Below are 17,831 nucleotides of genomic sequence, written 5' to 3'. Positions count from 1 at the left end.
CAGTATTTTCTGTTGGTCATGGGAGTTCTGTGTGAAAAGTTTGGTTCAATACCATCATTGGTGGAGATCAGAATGCTCTTTGATTGTAGGTGAACTATAAATCCCAGCAACTACAACTCCCAAATGACAAAATCAATCTCCCCCCAACCCCACCAGTATTCAAACTTGGGTGTATTGGGTATTTGTGCCCGATTTGGTCCAGTGAATGAAAATACATCCTGCATGTCAGATATTTACATTACGATTCATAACAGGAGCAAAATGACAGTTATGAAGTAGCAATGAAAATAATTTTACGGTTGGGGGTCTACACAACATGAGGAACTGTATTAAGGGGTCACAACATTTGGAAAGTTGAGAAACACTGAGGTAAATGCACCAGGGCATGCAATGCTCAAAATTAGATAGAAGAAAATGTTTGTACAAAACCTCAAGTTACTTTGTGACTCCTTTAAAAGAGAAAAGGACAACAACAACAACAACAACAACAACAACAACAACAACAACAGACCTATTGTTTTGGGAACTGAGGATGTCATATTCCAAATAAAAACTTAAAACTTCTTCCAAATAAAAACTTCTATTATTATTATACTTTATATATAAAATATATTATTATTATTATTATTATTATTACTACTACTACTACTATTATTATTATTTCCAAGTGGGGGAACATATGTAATCCTATTGGAGTATGAAAGGGTACTTAAAAGTACATTTTAAGAGTTGGGAAGTATGACTTTTGGAACACTGCAATGCCCACCATCCCCTAACCTAATATGGTTGGAGATGCTGGGAGTTGTAAAACCTTCGTGTTATACTCTCCAGTACAAGGAGAAAGTGAACATTTAAGATATGGGCTGGATTGAAGAGTGGTGGGAGTTGTAATGCTCCAGATGTTACGCATCTCAGTCCTGGTGGTGATAAGGAAAGATCAGAAAATGGATTGGGCTGAAAGAGTTGAAGTCTCCCTCAAAGTGACTGCCATCACTGGTAATAGTCAATGAAGTATAATGAATTGGGCTGGGCTTAAGGATGATGGGAGTTGGAGTGCCCCTGAAGTTATGCTTCCTAGCATTGGTAGTAAGTGGGAATTAAGATATGAGCCTGTAGTACCCCTGAACTTAGACCTTCCAGTACTGGCCGTCAGTGAAGATTAAGATAAGACCTGGGCAGATGGGTGATGGGCCATGTAGTTCCTCTGAAGTTGGGCTTCCCAGTACTGGCAATTAGTGAAGATTAAGAGACAGGCTGGGTTTAAGGATTATGGGTCTTGTAGTTCTCCCAAAGTTATGCCTCCCAAGCTGGTAATAAGTGAAGACTAAGATAAGGGCTGGGCTGAATGATAATGAGTATTGTAGTTCTCCCAGTTATGCCTCCCAAACTGGTAATAAGTAAAGATTAAGATAAGGGCTGGGCTGAGTGATGATGGGTCTTGTAGTTCTCCCAAAGTTATGCTTCCCAAGCTGGCAATAAGTGAAGATTAAGAGACAGGCTGGGCTTAGGGATAGTAGGGCTTGTAGTTTGCCCTAAGTTATGCCTCTCAAGATGATAATAAATGAAGATTAAGATAAGGCCGGGGTGAAGGATGATTGCTCTTGTAGTTCTCCCAAAAGTATATCTCCCAGGCTCGTAATAAGTAAAGACTAAGATAAGGGGTGCGCTGAATTATGATGGGTCTTGAAGTTCTCCCAAAGTTATGCCTCTCAAGCTAGTAATAAGTGAAGATTAAGAGACAGGCTGGCCTGAATGATGATGGGTATTGTAGTTCTCCCAAAGTTATGCCTCTCAAACTGGCAATCAGTGAAGATTATAGTAAAGGCTGGCCTGAATGATGATGGGTATTGTAGTTCTCCCAAAGTTATGCCTCCCAAACTGGTAATAAGTAAAGATTAAGATAAAGGCTGGGCTGAATGATGATGGGTCTTGTAGTTCTCCCAAAGTTATGCTTCCCAAGCTTGTAATAAGTGAAGATTAAGAGACAGGCTGGGTTTAGGGCTGATAGGGTTTGTAGTTCTCCCAAAGTTATGCTTCCCAAGCTTGTAATAAGTGAAGATTAAGAGACAGGCTGGGCTTAGGGATGATAGGGTTTGTAGTTCTCCCAAAGTTATGCCTCCCAAGATGATAATAAATGAAGATTAAGATAAGGGCCGGGGTGAATGATGATTGGTCTTGTAGTTCCCCCAAAATTATGCCTCCCAGACTGGTAATAAGTGAAGATTAAGATAAGGTCTTGGCAGAAGGGTGATGGGTCTTGTAGTTCTCCCAAAGTTATGCCTCCCAAGCTGGTAATAAGTGAAGATTAAGATAAGGGATGGGGTGAAGGATGATGGGTCTTGTGGTGCCCCAAGGTTAGACTTCCCAGCATCCATAGTAAGCAAAGATTAAGAGTAGTAATTAGTAAAATGTGAGAGGAAGGATGCTGTGCATTGCAGTGCCCGCAAAGTCATGCTTCCCATCGCTGGTGGTAAGGGAAGATCTAGGCAGGGCTGAGGATGATGTGCATTGCAATGCCCCCAAAGTCACCCATTCAGACATGGAACAACAAGGGAACTTTTGGGAAGGATATTCTGGAGGTGTTGCAAACCAACTCACCTTGGCCAGGAGGGAACTGGACACCACCAACCCCAGAAGCCACGCCGCCAGGACTGTATATCCCATCTTGAAGAAGATGATGGTCAAGCTCCTCCTGAGGGAGACCTTCTCCTCCAATCAAACAACCCAAAACCTCAGCCCACCCCCTTCTTCTCTCTCTCTCCCTCCTCCGAAGAAATCAAAGTTGGACTTTGGAGTTCCTGCAGAAGAAGAAGGAGGAGAAGGAGGAAGGTTTTCCTCCCATCTCGGTCGCCAAGAGGAGTTGATGGAGGAGGTAAATGGGTTCAAGGCTTGCAAGGGCGATGCCTGCCTTCCTGCCTCTCTTTCCCTTCTCTTCTTTCCTCCCTTTCTTCTCTTGACAGCAGCCTCGCAAAGAGACAAAGCCAGATCCTGAGAGACACCCAAGCACCAGCCTCGCGCGATGCAGACTCGGGCTCAGTGTGGATTTCAGGAGAAGGAGGAGGAGGAGGAGAGGGGGGGGGGGGTCCCATTGCTAGGCCCCGCCCCCTGGGAGGGGCTGGTCTCAGCCAGCCAATGAGAAGAGCGCAGGCACTTCTAGCTGTCAGGTAAATACCTGCAAGCCAGGTGAGCCACTGGCAGAATGGAGCATCACAGATTGTTGTTGTTTCAGACTCTTCCTGATCTCATGGACTAGCCCACGCCAGGACTCCCTGCCGGCCGTCACCACCCCCAGCTCCTTCAGAGTCAAGCCAGTCACAGTCACAGATAAAGGACTGAAGAAATGGCATGGCTCCATTGATAGAGTTATTCTGGGTTCTTGTGGGTTTTTTCCGGGTTATAGAGCCATGTTCTAGAGGCATTTCTCCTGACGTTTCGCCTGCATCTATGGCAAGCATCCTCAGAGGTGTGAGGATGCTTGCCATAGATGCAGGCGAAACGTCAGGAGAAATGCCTCTAGAACATGGCTCTATAGCCCGAAAAAACCCACAAGAACCTAGTGATTCCAGCCATGAAAGCCTTCGACAATACAGAGCTATTCTGTCTTTTACACCTCCTCCTCCTGCCTCCTTCATTCCTTTTCGCTTTCTCCTTCTCATCTTCCATCATTTCCTCCTTCTTCTCCGGCTCCTCCTCTTACTCCTCGTTCTTCTCCTTCGCTTTCTGTTTCATCTCCTCCTCCCCCTTGTTCTCCTCTTCATCCCTCTCCTCACCCCATCTTTCTCCTCCTCCACCACCACCACCTTCTCTACCTCCACCTCCGGGTCCTCCCTCCTTCTTCGCCTCCTCCTTCTTCTCCTCCTCCTTCTCCTTTTTCTCCACTACCACCACTTCTCCTTTTTTCCTTCTTCTCCTGCAGCTCTTCTCCACCACGGCCCCCCTCTCTCCTCCTTCCTTTTTCTTCTCCTTCTTCTTCATCCTCTCCTTTTCCTCCTCTACCACTTTCTTCTTCTTCCCCGGATCCGCCTCTTACTCCTCGTTCTTCTCCTTTTCTTTCTGTTTCATCTCCACCTCCTCCGTCTTATTCTCCTCTTCATCCCTCTTCTTAACTCCTCTTTCTCCTCCTCCTCCTTCTCCTTCTCCACCTCCATATCCTTCTTCTCTACCTCCACCTCTGTCTCCTCCTGCCTCCTTCTTCGCCTCCTCCTCCTCCTTCTCATAGAATCATAGAATGAAAGAGTTGGAAGAGACCTCATGGGCCATCCAGTCCAACCCCCCCCCGCGCCAAGAAGCAGGAATGTTGCATACAAATCACTCCTGACAGATGGCCATCCAGCCTTCTCCTTCTTCTCCTCCTTCTCCACTACCACTACTTCTCCTTTTTTTCCTTCTTCTCCTGCACCTCTTCTCCACCACGGCCCCCCTCTCTCCTCCTTTCTTTTTCTTCCTCTTCTTCTTCATCCTCTATTTTTCGGCTCCTCCATTTCCTCCTTCTCCGACTGCTCCTCTTACTCCTCGTTCTTCTCCTTCTCTTTCTGTTTCGTCTCCACCTCCTCCTCCGTCTTGTTCTCCTCTTCATCTCCCTCCTCCATCACCACTTCCTTCTTCTCCACCTCCTCCTCCCTCCTTCTTCGCCCCCTTCTTCTCCTCCTTCTCAACTACCACCACTTCTCCTCCTTTTTTCCTTCTTCTTCTGCAACTCTTCTCCACCACGGCCCCCCTCTTTCCTCCTTTCTTTTTCTTCCTCTTCTTCTTCATCCTCTATTTTTTGCCCTCCTCCACTTCCTCCTCCTTCTCCGACTCCTCCTCTTACTCCTCGTTCTTCTCCTTCTCTTTCAGTTTCATCTCCACCTCCTCCTCCGCCTTGTTCTCCTCTTCATCCCTATTCTTAACTCCTCTTTCTCCTCCTCTACCACCTCCACATCCTTCTTCTCTACTCAACCTCCGTCTCCTCCTGCCTCCTCCTCCTCCTTTTGTCCTTCTTCTCCTGCACCTCTCCTTTTCCACCAGCTCCACTTCTTTTTCCTCCTCCTTTTCCTTCTCAACCTCCTTCTCCTTCCTTTCCTCCACCATGGTCTTCCTCTCTCCTCCCTTTTTTTCTTCTTCTCCTTTTTCTTCATCCTCTGCGTCCTTCTCCACCTCCTCCACCACCACTTCCCTTTTCTCCTTTCTTTCTCCAACTCCACTTCTTCATCCTTCTTCGCCTTCCCTATTTTTTTCCTTGTCCTCCCCTCCATCACCACCCTCTCTCTTTTGCCTCCTCCTTATTTCTTTTTCTCCTTCTTTTTCATCTCCTCCTTCACCTCCTCCTTCTCTTCCACTACCACCTCCTTCTCTACTTTCTCCTCCATCCCCTCCGCCTCCTCCACTTTCCTCTTCGTCTCCTCAGTCTACTCCTTCACCACCAACTCTTTCTCTATCTTTTTCTCCTCTTCCACCTGCTCCACTTCTTCTTTCTCCTTTTCCTTCTCTACTTTCCACTCCTCTTCCTTCTACTCCTTCTCCCTGTCCTACACCCCACCCCACCCTCTACGGACTCCTTTCTTTTTATCCTTCTCCTCCTTTTTCAACACCTCCTCCTCCTCCACGCCCCCTTCTTCTCTAATTTTTTTAAATTATTATTATTATTATTATTACTACTACTACTACTACTTGCTCCTCCCTCTCCTTCACCACCTCCTCACTTTCTCACTCTCCTCCTCCTCACCACCACCACTTTTCTCATTCTCCCTTTTCTCCTCCATCAGTTTCATTTCTTCCTTCTTTTCCTTCTCTATCTTCCCCTCCTCTTCCTTCTCCTCCTTGTGTACCACCTCCCTCTTTCCTCATCCTTTCTTTTTTTCCTTCTCCTTTTTTACCTCCCCTCCTCCATCACCACCCCCATCTTCTCTACCTCCTTTTCCATCTCCTTCTCTAGTTCCCCTACCTTCTCCACTTTCTCCTTGTCCTCCTTCACCTCTTCCTCTTCCTCCCCCAGCTCCAATTATCCTTTTTTCTTTTCCTTCTCTTTTTTCTCCTCCCTGTTCTACACCACTATCTCCCTCTCTCCTTTACCACCTCCTTCTTTCTTTTTCTCTTCTTCTTTTTCACTTCCTTCACTTCCTCCTCCACCACCACCTCCTTCTTCTCTACCCTCTTCTCCACGTCTTCATTCTCCTCCTCCACCTTGTTCTACCTTTCCTTTTTCTCCCACACCACCGGCTCCACTTTCCCTCCTTCTTTTGCTTCTTTTCCTTCTCTACCTTCCTCTCCTCTTCCATCTCCTTCTCCTCCTTGCCCATCACCTCCTCCTACTTCTTCCTATCTTCTTGCCTTAATAATACAATAGTAATTTTAATACTTCATAGGGATCATAATAACAATTCATATTACTGCTCCGGGAGTTATTATTAGCATAAGAGCATTATAGCAAAGCAAGATATTGTATTACAGATAGAGGTATATATATTTTGGTGGCACCTTTATCAGGACAACGAAAAAGGTATGAAATGCATCAAATTATGACAGCAATTACAAGTTGAGTCTCCCTTATCTAAAAAGCTTGGGACCAAGAAGTGCTTTGGAGTCTGGATTTTTGTTTTCGAAAAGGTTGGAATCTCAGTATTCGTATATCTTGGAAAGGGGAGAATCCACCACCCTGTGAAGCAGTTTCCTTCTTTAACAAACAGCTTTTACTGTCACGAAGGCCTTTTAAATGTCCCAGCTCTTACGTCCTTTGATCTCTTTTGATTGCTTATCAGCTCTGTTTACTTGGCTACTCTTCTTCTTGTTTGTTTAAAGGATATTTTGTTACTATTTTTAAGTGAAATGTCAGTTTTCCAACTGTGTTTATTGCACCATATAGTGCAGGTATAGGCAAACCCAGGCCCAGCGGCTGGATGTGTCCCCTTGAGGTCTTTTCTCAGGCTCTCCTCTCTCTCACCATCATATTCTTTCTTCCGTCTCTCTTTCCTTCCTCCTCTTCCATTCTACCCTTTCATACTTCCTTCCTTTCTTCCCTTCCTTACCTGCATTTTTCTCCCTCCCTCCTTCCCTTCCACCCTTTTGTCCTTCCTTCCCCCTCTCTCTCTTTCTTGTTCCTTTCTTCCATTTTGTCTTTCCTTCCTTCTCTCTTTCCCCTTCCCCTTTTCTTTCTCAGGCTCATCATTCCCTTCCACCCTTTCATCTTTTTGCCCCTCTTTGCTTCCTCCTTCCCTTCCTCCCTTCCCTTCCATGCTTTCGTCCTTCCCTCCCTTTTCTCTTTCCTTCTTTTTTCTTCCTCCTTCCCTTCCTCCTTTCCCTTCCATGCTTTCGTGCTTCCCTCCCTTTTCTCTTTCCTTCTTTTTTTCTTCCTCCTTCCCTTCCTCCCTTCCCTCCCCTTTTCTCCTTCCATCCTACGCTTCCACCCTTTCATCCTTCCTTCCTTCTCTTTTTCCTTCCTCTTTCTCTTCCTTCCTTTCTCCTTTCCCGCCCTTCCACCTTTTCATCCTTTCCTCCCTTTTCTCTTTCCTTCCTTGTATTTTCCTTTCTGCTTCCCTCCCTCCCTCCCTTCCTTCTCTTTTGCCTTCATCCTTCCCTTTCCTTCCACCCTTCATCCTTCCCTTTCCTTCCACCGTCCTTTCCTCCCTTTTCTCTTTCCTTCCTCCTTCCCTTCCTCCCATCCCTCCCTCTTTCTCTTTCCACCTTCCCCTTCCACCCTTTCATCCTCCCTTCCTTCTCTTTTTCCTTCCTCTTTCTCTTCCTTCCCTTCCCTTCCCTTCCCTTCTCCCATTTTGTCCTTCACTCCCTTTTTCTCTTCCCTTCCTTTTCTCTTTCCTTCCTCCTTTCCTTCCTCTCTTTCCGCCTTCTTTCTCCTTCCATTCTTCCCTTCCACTCTTCCTTCCTTCTCTTTTTCCTTCCTCCTTCCCTTCCACCATTTTGTCTTTCTCTCCCTTTTCTTTTTCCTTCTTTTCTCTTTCCTTCCCCCTTCCTTTTTTCCATTCCCTCCTTCTTTCTCCTTCCATCCTCCCCTTCCACTCTTCCTTCATTCTCTTTTTCCTTCCTCCTTCCCTTCCTTCCTTCCCTTCCACCCTTTTGTTCTTTCCTCCCTTTTCTCTTTCCTTCCTCCTTTCCTTTTTCCCTTCCCTCCTTCTTTCTCCTTCCATCTTTCCCTTCCTCCCTTTCATCCTTCCTTCCATCTCTCTTTCCTTTCTCCTTCACTTCCTTCGTTCCATCACTGGGCAGCCAGTCCTCTTAGCAGGGTGTGCTAGCATGTGCCCCCAAGTTAGAAAGTTTGCCCATGCCTGATGTAGTGACTTTAAAGCAGACACAAACTTCGGCCCTCCAGCTATTTTGGACTTCAACTCCCACAATTCCTAACAGCCAGGAGTCCAAAATATTCCGAGGGCTGAAGTTTGCCCATGCCTGCTCTAAAGCAACCCTATCATGGGATATTTTTCGGGGTTTCTTAAGGAAGGATTATTCACAGGTGCCTGCCTTCCTCTGAAAATAGCCTGCAATGCCTGTAATTCCTGATGGCTTGACCTGATTTAACTTCCCTTAGACGGAATCATATGCCTTGTTTTTATGGTTACATTGCAGAATTACTTTTAAAGGGCATTTTTGGCACCTCTAGCACTTTTAAAAAGGAATTTTAAAAATGTTATGCCCTCTCTTATCAACTCTAAGGTTTCTTTTCAAAGAGAAGGAATATAAAGAAATGGAAAGGTCCTGGCTATTGTAACCAAAGAATAGCGATGACATGCCCTCTGAACAGAGTAAAGGAATAATGACAACATATGGACATTTAAAAAAATAATAATGTCAAGATGGATCACTGAATACTGACTTGTGCCTCCTTCGGTGGTGAAAGATGAAACAAATGCAATCATTTTTTTCCAACCATAAATATTCATATACATTATATACATGTTGCTCCGGACAACTGTCTCCCAAAGCAGTTGCTCTACTCTGAACTCGGGAACAGAAAATGGAATGTAGATGGACAGGAAAAGAGATTTAAAGATGGGCTCAAAGCCAACCTTAAAAACTCTGGCAATAGACACTGAGAACTGGAAAGCGCTGGCCCTTGAGCGCTCCAGCTGGAGGTCAGCTGTGACCAGCAGTGCTACAGAATTCAAGGAGGTATGAGTGGAGAGCGAAAGAGAGAAACGTGCTAGGAGGAAGGCGCATCAAGCCAACCCCGACCGGGACTGCCTTCCACCTGGAAACCAATGCCCTCACTGTAGGAGAAGATGCGGGTCAAGAATAGGGCTCCACAGCCACCTACGAACCCACAAGGGAACGTATAATGGAAGACCATCTTACTCATCCAACGAGGGGTCCAACGAGTAAGTAAGTGATGGGGAGGCAGAACTCGAAATGGGACTGCTGACGATATAACAGGAGAGAGAAATGTGCCGAGAGGAAGGCGCGTCAAGCCAACCCCAACCAGGACCACCTTCCACCTGGAAATCAATGCCCTCACTGTGGGAGAAGATGCAGAGCAAGAATTGAGCTTCACAGTCACCTACGGACCCAGCACCAGTACACTGATCTTGGAAGACAATCCTACTCGGACAATGAGGGATCACCTAAGTAGTAAGTAAGTAAAAAAAAAAGTGTGGGGAGGCTAAATTAACTGATTTATGAGGCCATAAAGAAGACCCCAGCAAAGCATTCCAGCGGGGAAGCATGCGGGGAATGCACCATCAGCGTCGCAGATGGACGAGGAAAGCGACAGCTCCCCTGGTGGCCAGAAAAAGTTAAATAGCCTCTGTGTATGTCTGTATATGTTGGTATGTCAAAATTGGCATTGAATGTTTGCCATATATGTGTACATTGTAATCTGCCCTGAGTCCCCTGCGGGGTGAGGAGGGTGGAATACTAGACTGGACTACTGTAATGTGCTCTACATGGGGCTGCCCTTGAAAACGGCTCGGAAATTTCAACTGGTCCAACGGGTGGTGGCCAGGCTGTTAACTGGCGCTCCTTACAGAGAGAGGTCAACCCTCCTGCTTAAGGAGCTCCATTGGCTGCCGTTCATCTTGCGGTCCCAATTCATGGTGCAGGTGCTCACCTACAAAGCCCTAAACGGTTCGGGACCTGCCTACCTGCGTGACCGCATCTCCACAACAACAACAACAACAATCCTATCTCATCAGTCAAAAACAGGCCCACACTTCCCATTGAAATTCTAATAAGTTTATATATTGAATCATGAGCAGAGACAGGAAAATCCCTTTAGCAACATTGTCTCCTCTGAGAAGCTTGAAGCCAGACCACTTAATTTAAGTCCATCCAGATACCCATGACATCATGCCAAACACACATGGACTTAAAGGTCTTCTCATGGATTCTGTGAGAATATATAGTTTGTCTGTTTTTTTACTCCCTCCATTCTCAGGCCTAATCTAGTTTCTTGGGAAAACTATCCATCAGTCCAAGGACTTTCACTTTCCTCTGTTGCCTGGGAACTAGCTCCAGAATCCATAATGACAGCGTCCTCTGCCTCGGCCTCATCTGCTTGCAATTTTCTCTGATCTGAGGCCTCCAGTTCTCTCAAATCACAGACTCCTCATTTTGAAAACCGTCATCCCCCTTATCCTCTGACATATCCTCAGACACTTGCTGTGCTATCACACCTTATTCATGAGGATGGAACTGTGGTATTACAATTATGCAGTGGAATTAGGCTATGAAGGTCTAGGCCAGTGGTTCTCAACCTTCCTAATGCCGCAACCCCTTAATACAGTTCCTCATGTTGTGGTGACCCCCAACCAGAACCCGAACATTATGAATCGCCATGTAAATAATGATCTGAAGGATGTATTTTCATTCACTGGAGCAAATTTGGTACAAATACCCGGTATGCCCAAATTTGAATACTGGTGGGATTGGCGGGGGGATTGATTTTGCCATTTGGGAGTTGTAGTTGCTGGGATTTATAGTTAACATGTAAACAAAGAGCATTCTAAATCCCACCAAGAATGGAATTGAACCAAAGTTGGCACAGAGAACTCCCATGATCAACAAAAAATACCGGAAGTGTTTGGTGGGCATTGACCTTGAGTTTGGGAGTTGTAGTTCGTCTACATCCAGAGAGCACTGTGGGCTCAAACATAGATGGATCTGGTCCAAACTTGGCATGGATTACGCCATATGCTCAATTGTGAACACTGATGGGGTTTGGGGAAAATAGACTTTGACATTTGGGAGTTGTAGATACTGGGATTTATAGTTCACCTACAATCAAGGAGTGTTCTGAACCCTACCAATGATAGAATTGGGCCAAACGTCCCACACAGAACCCCCATGACCAACAGAAAATACTGTGTTTTCTGATGGTCTTTGGCGACCCCCTCTGACACCCCTTCGCAACCCCCTCAGGGGTCCCGACCCCCAGGTTGAGAAACACTGGTCTAGGCTGTTAGAAATTGTGGGACTTGAAGTCCAAAATACCTGGAGGGCTGAAGTTTGCCCTTGCCTGGTCTATGTTGTACATCCCTCTTGCCTTCAAAGGCTCAAGAATAGAGGGCATGAACATGGAAAAGCAAATGTCTTTTCTCAAGTAAAGAGAAATGTAAAAAACCACACTAATCAATACGGGAATGTTTCCAGCTTAATCTACCATAGGAAGGCTAAATAGCCAACAAACAATACTGAAACAGAAGAATTGGCTTCGGCTGAAGTCATTCTCTCTGAAGCAGATTAATTATTTAGCAATGGCTGACTTCCCCCGGCTTTTTTCTGGATCGACACTGAAGAAGCAAGCTATTTACATCCTGCTGACGAGGACCTAGCTCAGCTTCTTCCAAGCCATGAATGACTTCACATGCTTTAGTCCCTTTCCACCTTGAGTTGCTGAAGAAGATGGATCTGAAAGACTCCCTTTGGATTGAAATGAATGTATAGGAGGCTAAGAAGGGCACGTCTTCCCTATAAAATGAATGCAGATCGACACCACTTGAACTGATATGGCTCAATATTATGGGATCCTGGAAATTGTAGTTTCTATCTACAATTCTATCACATTGACTTATAGCAATCAAAGTGGTTTCAAACTGAATTAATTCTACAGTGTAGATGCACCTCTAGAAGTGTTTGTAGTTCATGTATTTGCCCTCCTCTTCCCCGTTCCTCTTAAAATCATAGAATCGAAGAGTTGGAAGAGACCTCATGGGCCATCCAGTCCAACCCCATTCTGCCAAGAAGCAGGAATATTGCATTCAAATTACCCCTGACAAATGGCCATCCATCCTCTGTTTAAAAGCTTCCAAAAAAAGGAGCCTCCACCACACTCCAGGGCAGAGAGTTCCACTGCAGAATGGCTCTCGCACTCAGGAAGTTCTTCCTCATGTTCAGATGGGATCTCCTTTCTTGTAGTTTGAAGCCATTGTCCCTTGTCCTAATCTCCATGGAAGCAGTAAACAAACTTGCTCCCTCCTCCCTGTGGCTTCCTCTCACATATTTATACATGGCTATCATATCTCCTCTCAGCCTTCTCTTCTTCAAGCTAAACATGCCCAGCTCCTTAAGCCACTCCTCATAGGGCTTGTTCTCCAGACCCTTGATCATTTTAGTCGCCCTCCTCTGGACACATGCTAGCTTGTCAATATCTCTCTTGAATTGTGGTCCCCAGAATTGGACACAATATTCCACAATATTCTCCTTCTTTTGCAGAAATAATATTAAAGAGGTGGTTATATAATGTGGCGCAGTGGGTTAAAGCACTGAGCTGCTGAGCTTGTTGATTGAAAGGTCGCAGGTTCGATTCCGGGGAGCGGCGTGAGCTTCCACTGTCAGCCCTAGCTTCTGCCAATCTAGCAGTTCGAAAACATGCAAATGTGAGTAGATCAATAGGTACCGCTCCGGCAGGAAGGTAACGGCGCTCCATGCAGTCATGCCGGCCACATGACCTCGGAGGTGTCTATGGACAACGCTGGCTCTTCGGCTTAGAAATGGAGATGAGCACCACACCCCAGAGTCAGACATGACTGGACTTAATGTCAGGGGACTACCTTTACCTTTACCTTATCATATCTCCTCCCATCCTTCTCTTCTTCAGGCTAAACAAGCCCAGCTCCTTAAGCCGCTCCTCATAGAGCTTGTTCTCCAGACCTTTGATCATTTTAGTCGCCCTCCTCTGGACACATTCCAGCTTGTCAATATCTCTCTTGAATTGTGGTGTCCAGAATTGGACACAATATTCCACAATATTCCTCTTCTTTTGCAGAAATAATATTAAAGAGGTGCTTATTTAATTTGGAATTATTGGTAGGTAAAATGGGAGGCATGGCACTCCTTTGCCAACCTGGGTTGCTGTAATGCAAGCTGCCTTGGCATCTTCACCCAGTATTAAAAATAGGTGGCAGGTTTATGTTGCCAATGCCATTCATCAACCTGACACCCAAGGGCTTTGTTCACAAGCTTGATGGATAGATGGGTGACATACTTGCCAGATGGTTCCAGGTTTGAGATTTGAGATCGCACTCGCAGGTGTATAAACCATCACCTTTCAATTTCAATCAGTGTAAATAATAGCTCAAGACCTGTTGAATCACAAAGGCCTGGAAGCTGTTTGGTGGCAGCTCTCACTTCTTCCAGTTTGTATTTATTTATGTCCTGGTCTCCAGAGGCAAACTACAGCACTGTGTTGGTTCTCTTTGCTCTTTGTTCTCACAATGTAGGAAATGTTCGAGAAATCAAATGCTGACGATCTTAGGTGTGTCTCGGACACACTTTGCAGCAAGTGATGAATAACAATCTCTCAGCAGCTTGATTCAACAGGCAACTTAACAGGTGCCATCAGATGCTCCATCTTTCCACACTCAACACACACAAGGACAGTTTTGTTTTAATGGAACACAGAAGCTGGACTCAGTGATGACAAACGGCAAGGGAACATCGTGACAAAATGGAACAGTGTTGTTTACATAATGTTGCATAGTCTTCTTGAAAGAAGGCTGCAGTTGGTGGAATTGCAGCCAAACAAGCCATCTTTGCTGATTCTTTCAGGGGAAGACATTTGGGTGTGTGTATGTTATTTCAAGTGCCGAGGCTCCTAGTTTTGCATTTATTAAGTCATCAGAGAAGCTGCTGTCAGCAGACAAGGGCTTGTTTCCAAGTTTACAGGGATGCTGATGGATGATTCTAGAGACAACTCAAGTGCATGGCACTCTTTCCTGCCTTTACACGCACATGTTTGGAGATGCAAATAATGAACCAATCTGGCTGCTGTATTTTGGACCAACTGGAGTTTCCAAACTTGGCCGAAAAGTAACTAAATGTAAAGTGCATAGCGGAAGTCCAACCTTGAGGTTACCATTGCATGCCCTTCCTTCTTTAACAGTGAACAAGCTTCTGCAGACCCACAGGGGTCTGGAAATAGGGATTTTGGGAAGGAAAGTGATGTTAGTCATGATGAAGCTGAGGATTTTGGAATGGCCAGGCCTGCATTAGATGATCCATTACAGACAGAGAAAGAGGGTGAGAGGCCTGAGTTAGCTTTCCCAAGATAATCAAGGTAGGAATGTGAAAAGAGTGTACTAATTGTGGATTCAGAAAAGGATGCCACCTTTGAGTTAGATAGAAGAGTCAGATCTGTCAACAAAGACAGATGGCTGAGGGGAGATGTTGCTCCATCAGATTACTAGACAAGAAGAAACCTCCCAAGTCTTCCCAAAGGAAAAGGCATAGTTTTTTTTAATAGTATATATGAGGAGTGATATATGAGGACTGATTCCTTAGCGGAATTAACATCTGGTTTAAGGTAGCAATGCCATCTCTTGTTCAACTTTCATGAGCATTGGATTTCATGTTTTCAAGTGAATATTCCTGTATTTTTTGTATTGCTCCTGGATTATACTGGGATCACCGACTCTTGATTGTCACGTTTTTCATGTATTCCTGTTCTTCTGGATGAGTTTTGTGTGCCATATCTTCAGTTTTAGTTTGCCTGTGCCTTGCTGTTTGGATTTCTGTTTTCAAGTTTGAAGTGATCTTTCTTATGGACAATACTTTATATTACTTTTGATAGTTTTTTATTCTTTTGCTGAAGCTACATTTAATCTTCAATAAAATGCTTTGCTTATACACTGGACCCTGGAGTATGAGATTGTTTCAGAGATGCCTTCACAGTCCTGGTGTGCAACAAACTGGGTTTCGACTGATTGGAGAAGCCACCCTGCAGAGGACCTCAGTGTCCGAAGGAGCCATGGATTGTACGGGAGAAGCGATCCTGTAGGGAACCTGGACCCAAACCATGTAGGGCTTTAAAGGTCAAAACCAACACTTCGTACTTTTCCTGGAAACTAATTGACAGGCAGTGCAGTTTCTTTAGTATATGCTCACTCTTGGATGTTCTTCTAACCAATCTGGCTGCCGTATTTTGGACCAACTGGAGTTTCCAAACTTGGCCCAAAGGTAACTCAATGTAAAGTGCATTGCGGAACTCCAGTCTTGAGGTTACCATTGCATGCACTTCCTCCTTTAACTGCTTTGATCAGTACTTCATGCCATAACTTGCAGAGATGGGCCAAAACTAACAAAATGAAGTTCAACAGTGATAAATGCAAGATACTCCACTTTGGCAGAAAAAAACGAAACGCAAAGATATAGAATGGGGGACAATGCCTGGCTCGAGAGCAGTACGTGTGAAAAAGATCTTGGAGTCCTCGTGGACAACAAGTTAAACATGAACCAACAATGTGATGTGGCGGCAAAAAAAGCCAATGGGATTTTGGCCTGCATCAAGAGGAGCATAGTGTCTAGATCTAGGGAAGTAATGCTACCCCTCTATTCTGCTTTGGTTAGACCACACCTGGAATATTGTGTCCAATTCTGAGCACCACAATTCAAGAGAGATATTGACAAGCTGGAATGTGTCCAGAGGAGGGCGACTAAAATGATCAAGGGTCTGGAGAACAAGCCCTATGAGGAGCGGCTTAAGGAGCTGGGCATGTTTAGCCTGAAGAAGAGAAGGTTGAGAGGAGATAAGATAGGCATGTATAAATATGTGAGAGGAAGCCACAGGGAGGAGGGAGCAAGCTTGTTTTCTGCTTCCCTGGAGATTAGGACGCGGAACAATGGCTTCAAACTACAAGAGGGGAAATTCCATCTGAACATGAGGAAGAACTTCCTGACTGTGAGAGCTATTCAGCAGTGGAACCCTTTGCCCTGGAGTGTGGTGGAGGCTCCTTCTTTGGAAGCCTTTAAACAGAGGCAGGATGGCCATTTGTCAGGGGTGATTTGAATGCAATATTCCTGCTTCTTGGCAGAATGGGGTTGGACTGGATGGCCCATGAGGTCTCTTCCAACTCTTTGATTCTATGATTCTGTGATTCCTGTTTATTGGTGGCATTCATGTTTGTGAAGTGCCACATTTTCTCCAGGGTTTAGTTCACATTTTGAAAGATAGGTTCCAGCACCTGGGATAGCCTCTTCAAATTTGGAATCACAACCTGAATCCACTACCTTGTGGTGGAAGCCATATGTGACCACTGGTTTTGGGATATGAGGATGTTCTTAGGCGGGACTTCCAGCCATCTCTTCAGCTTTCTCCACTATTGTTCTTCTCATCCTTATGGATTAACATCTTGAGACATATCGGCAAACCATCTCAAGTATCTAGAACAAATTTGTAACTCTTTAGGAAGAACTTCCAAACATATTTGTGCTCATTGCCATCTGGTGGCTCTCAGGTCCTTGAGCTGGTGAATCTGATACAACTTTAAGCCCGATCATGAATAGAGTGATCCAAGTTGCTGGACCCGTTTTAGAGGTGAGGTATGACAGATGTTTGTTTCTTCAGTACGAAATTTGGGTTGTGCAACTGATATACTCACAAGTGAATTCTGGTCAAAAAATAGTTCTGATTCCTCACCCTCCGGTCCCTTCCACACAGCTGCTTTATAAAATCCACATTGAACTAGATTATATGGCAGTGTGGACTCAGATAAATCATAGAATCATAGAATCAAAGAGTTGGAAGAGACCTCATGGGCCATCCAGTCCAACCCACTACCAAGAAGTAGGAATATTGCATTCAAATCACCCCTGACAGATGGCCATCCAGCCTCTGTTTAAAAGCTTCCAAAAAAGGAGCCTCCACCATACTCCGGGGCAGAGAGTTCCACTGCTGAACGGCTCTCACAGTCAGGTCAAAGCAGATATTGTGGATTATCTGCCTTGATATTCTGGGTTATATGGCCGTGTGGAAAAGCCCTCACTCTTCCCAGCAAATCTATCTTGAATCTTTGCCCTACATCAGTAATGGGTTTCTACTGCTGTGTTTCTCTCTCCATACATCCAGTGCCAAAGCTGGCCCAAAGAATTGCTGCCATTAACATGATGAATTCTCTGTGCTGCTGGCAAGAAGTGTTGTCCCCAAAATAAAATAAAATATTGTTTTAATCACACACTGATAACTCTGGCACCAAATGGTAGTTTTGCTCTTTCGGGTTTTGAAAATCATTGCTGGCTCCATCCCCAGCTGGATTGAATATGCACCTGCACCGTTTCCTTTCTTTTTCTTTGCTGCTGGGATTCATTGAGAACTTTGTGTGCCTGAACTTGGGCTGTATCCACACTGCAGAACTGTAGCAGATGGACGCCTCGTGAACTATTATGGCAGAAGGCAATAATAATAATAATAATAATAATAATAATAATAATAATAATATACTTCATTTATATTCTGCTCTAACTTCTCGAGAGGACTCAGGGTGGATTACAGTACAATTATACAGCAAATATTCAATGCTGTTATACAGTTAACAAAGACAGACAGCATATAAATAGAAGTAAAGGCTTCCTATCTTTTTCCATCTCCGGCATCTGAACGCTGTGCTCGATTCCGGGCATGGACAGTGCTGTTG

At 45.0% G+C, this 17,831-nt stretch overlaps 1 protein-coding gene across 1 annotated transcript in view; it reads right to left on the bottom strand.

The window, feature by feature from the left end:
- Positions 1–3,043, bottom strand: part of LOC132779027 (vasoactive intestinal polypeptide receptor-like) — a 142,136-nt gene extending 139,093 nt beyond the window's left edge. Inside the window, exon 1 of the mRNA XM_060782673.2 lies at positions 2,599–3,043. Coding sequence (XP_060638656.2) covers positions 2,599–2,664 — 66 coding nt within the window. The 5' untranslated portion in view covers positions 2,665–3,043. The remainder of the gene's footprint in view (positions 1–2,598) is intronic.
- Between the last annotated feature and the right edge of the window lie 14,788 nt (positions 3,044–17,831).

Source organism: Anolis sagrei, chromosome 6 (genome assembly GCF_037176765.1).
Source record: "Anolis sagrei isolate rAnoSag1 chromosome 6, rAnoSag1.mat, whole genome shotgun sequence".
Classification (NCBI taxonomy): Eukaryota; Metazoa; Chordata; class Lepidosauria; order Squamata; family Dactyloidae; genus Anolis; species Anolis sagrei.
Note: the sequence above shows the minus strand (reverse complement) of the source record. Positions and strands in the feature narration are given on the sequence as shown.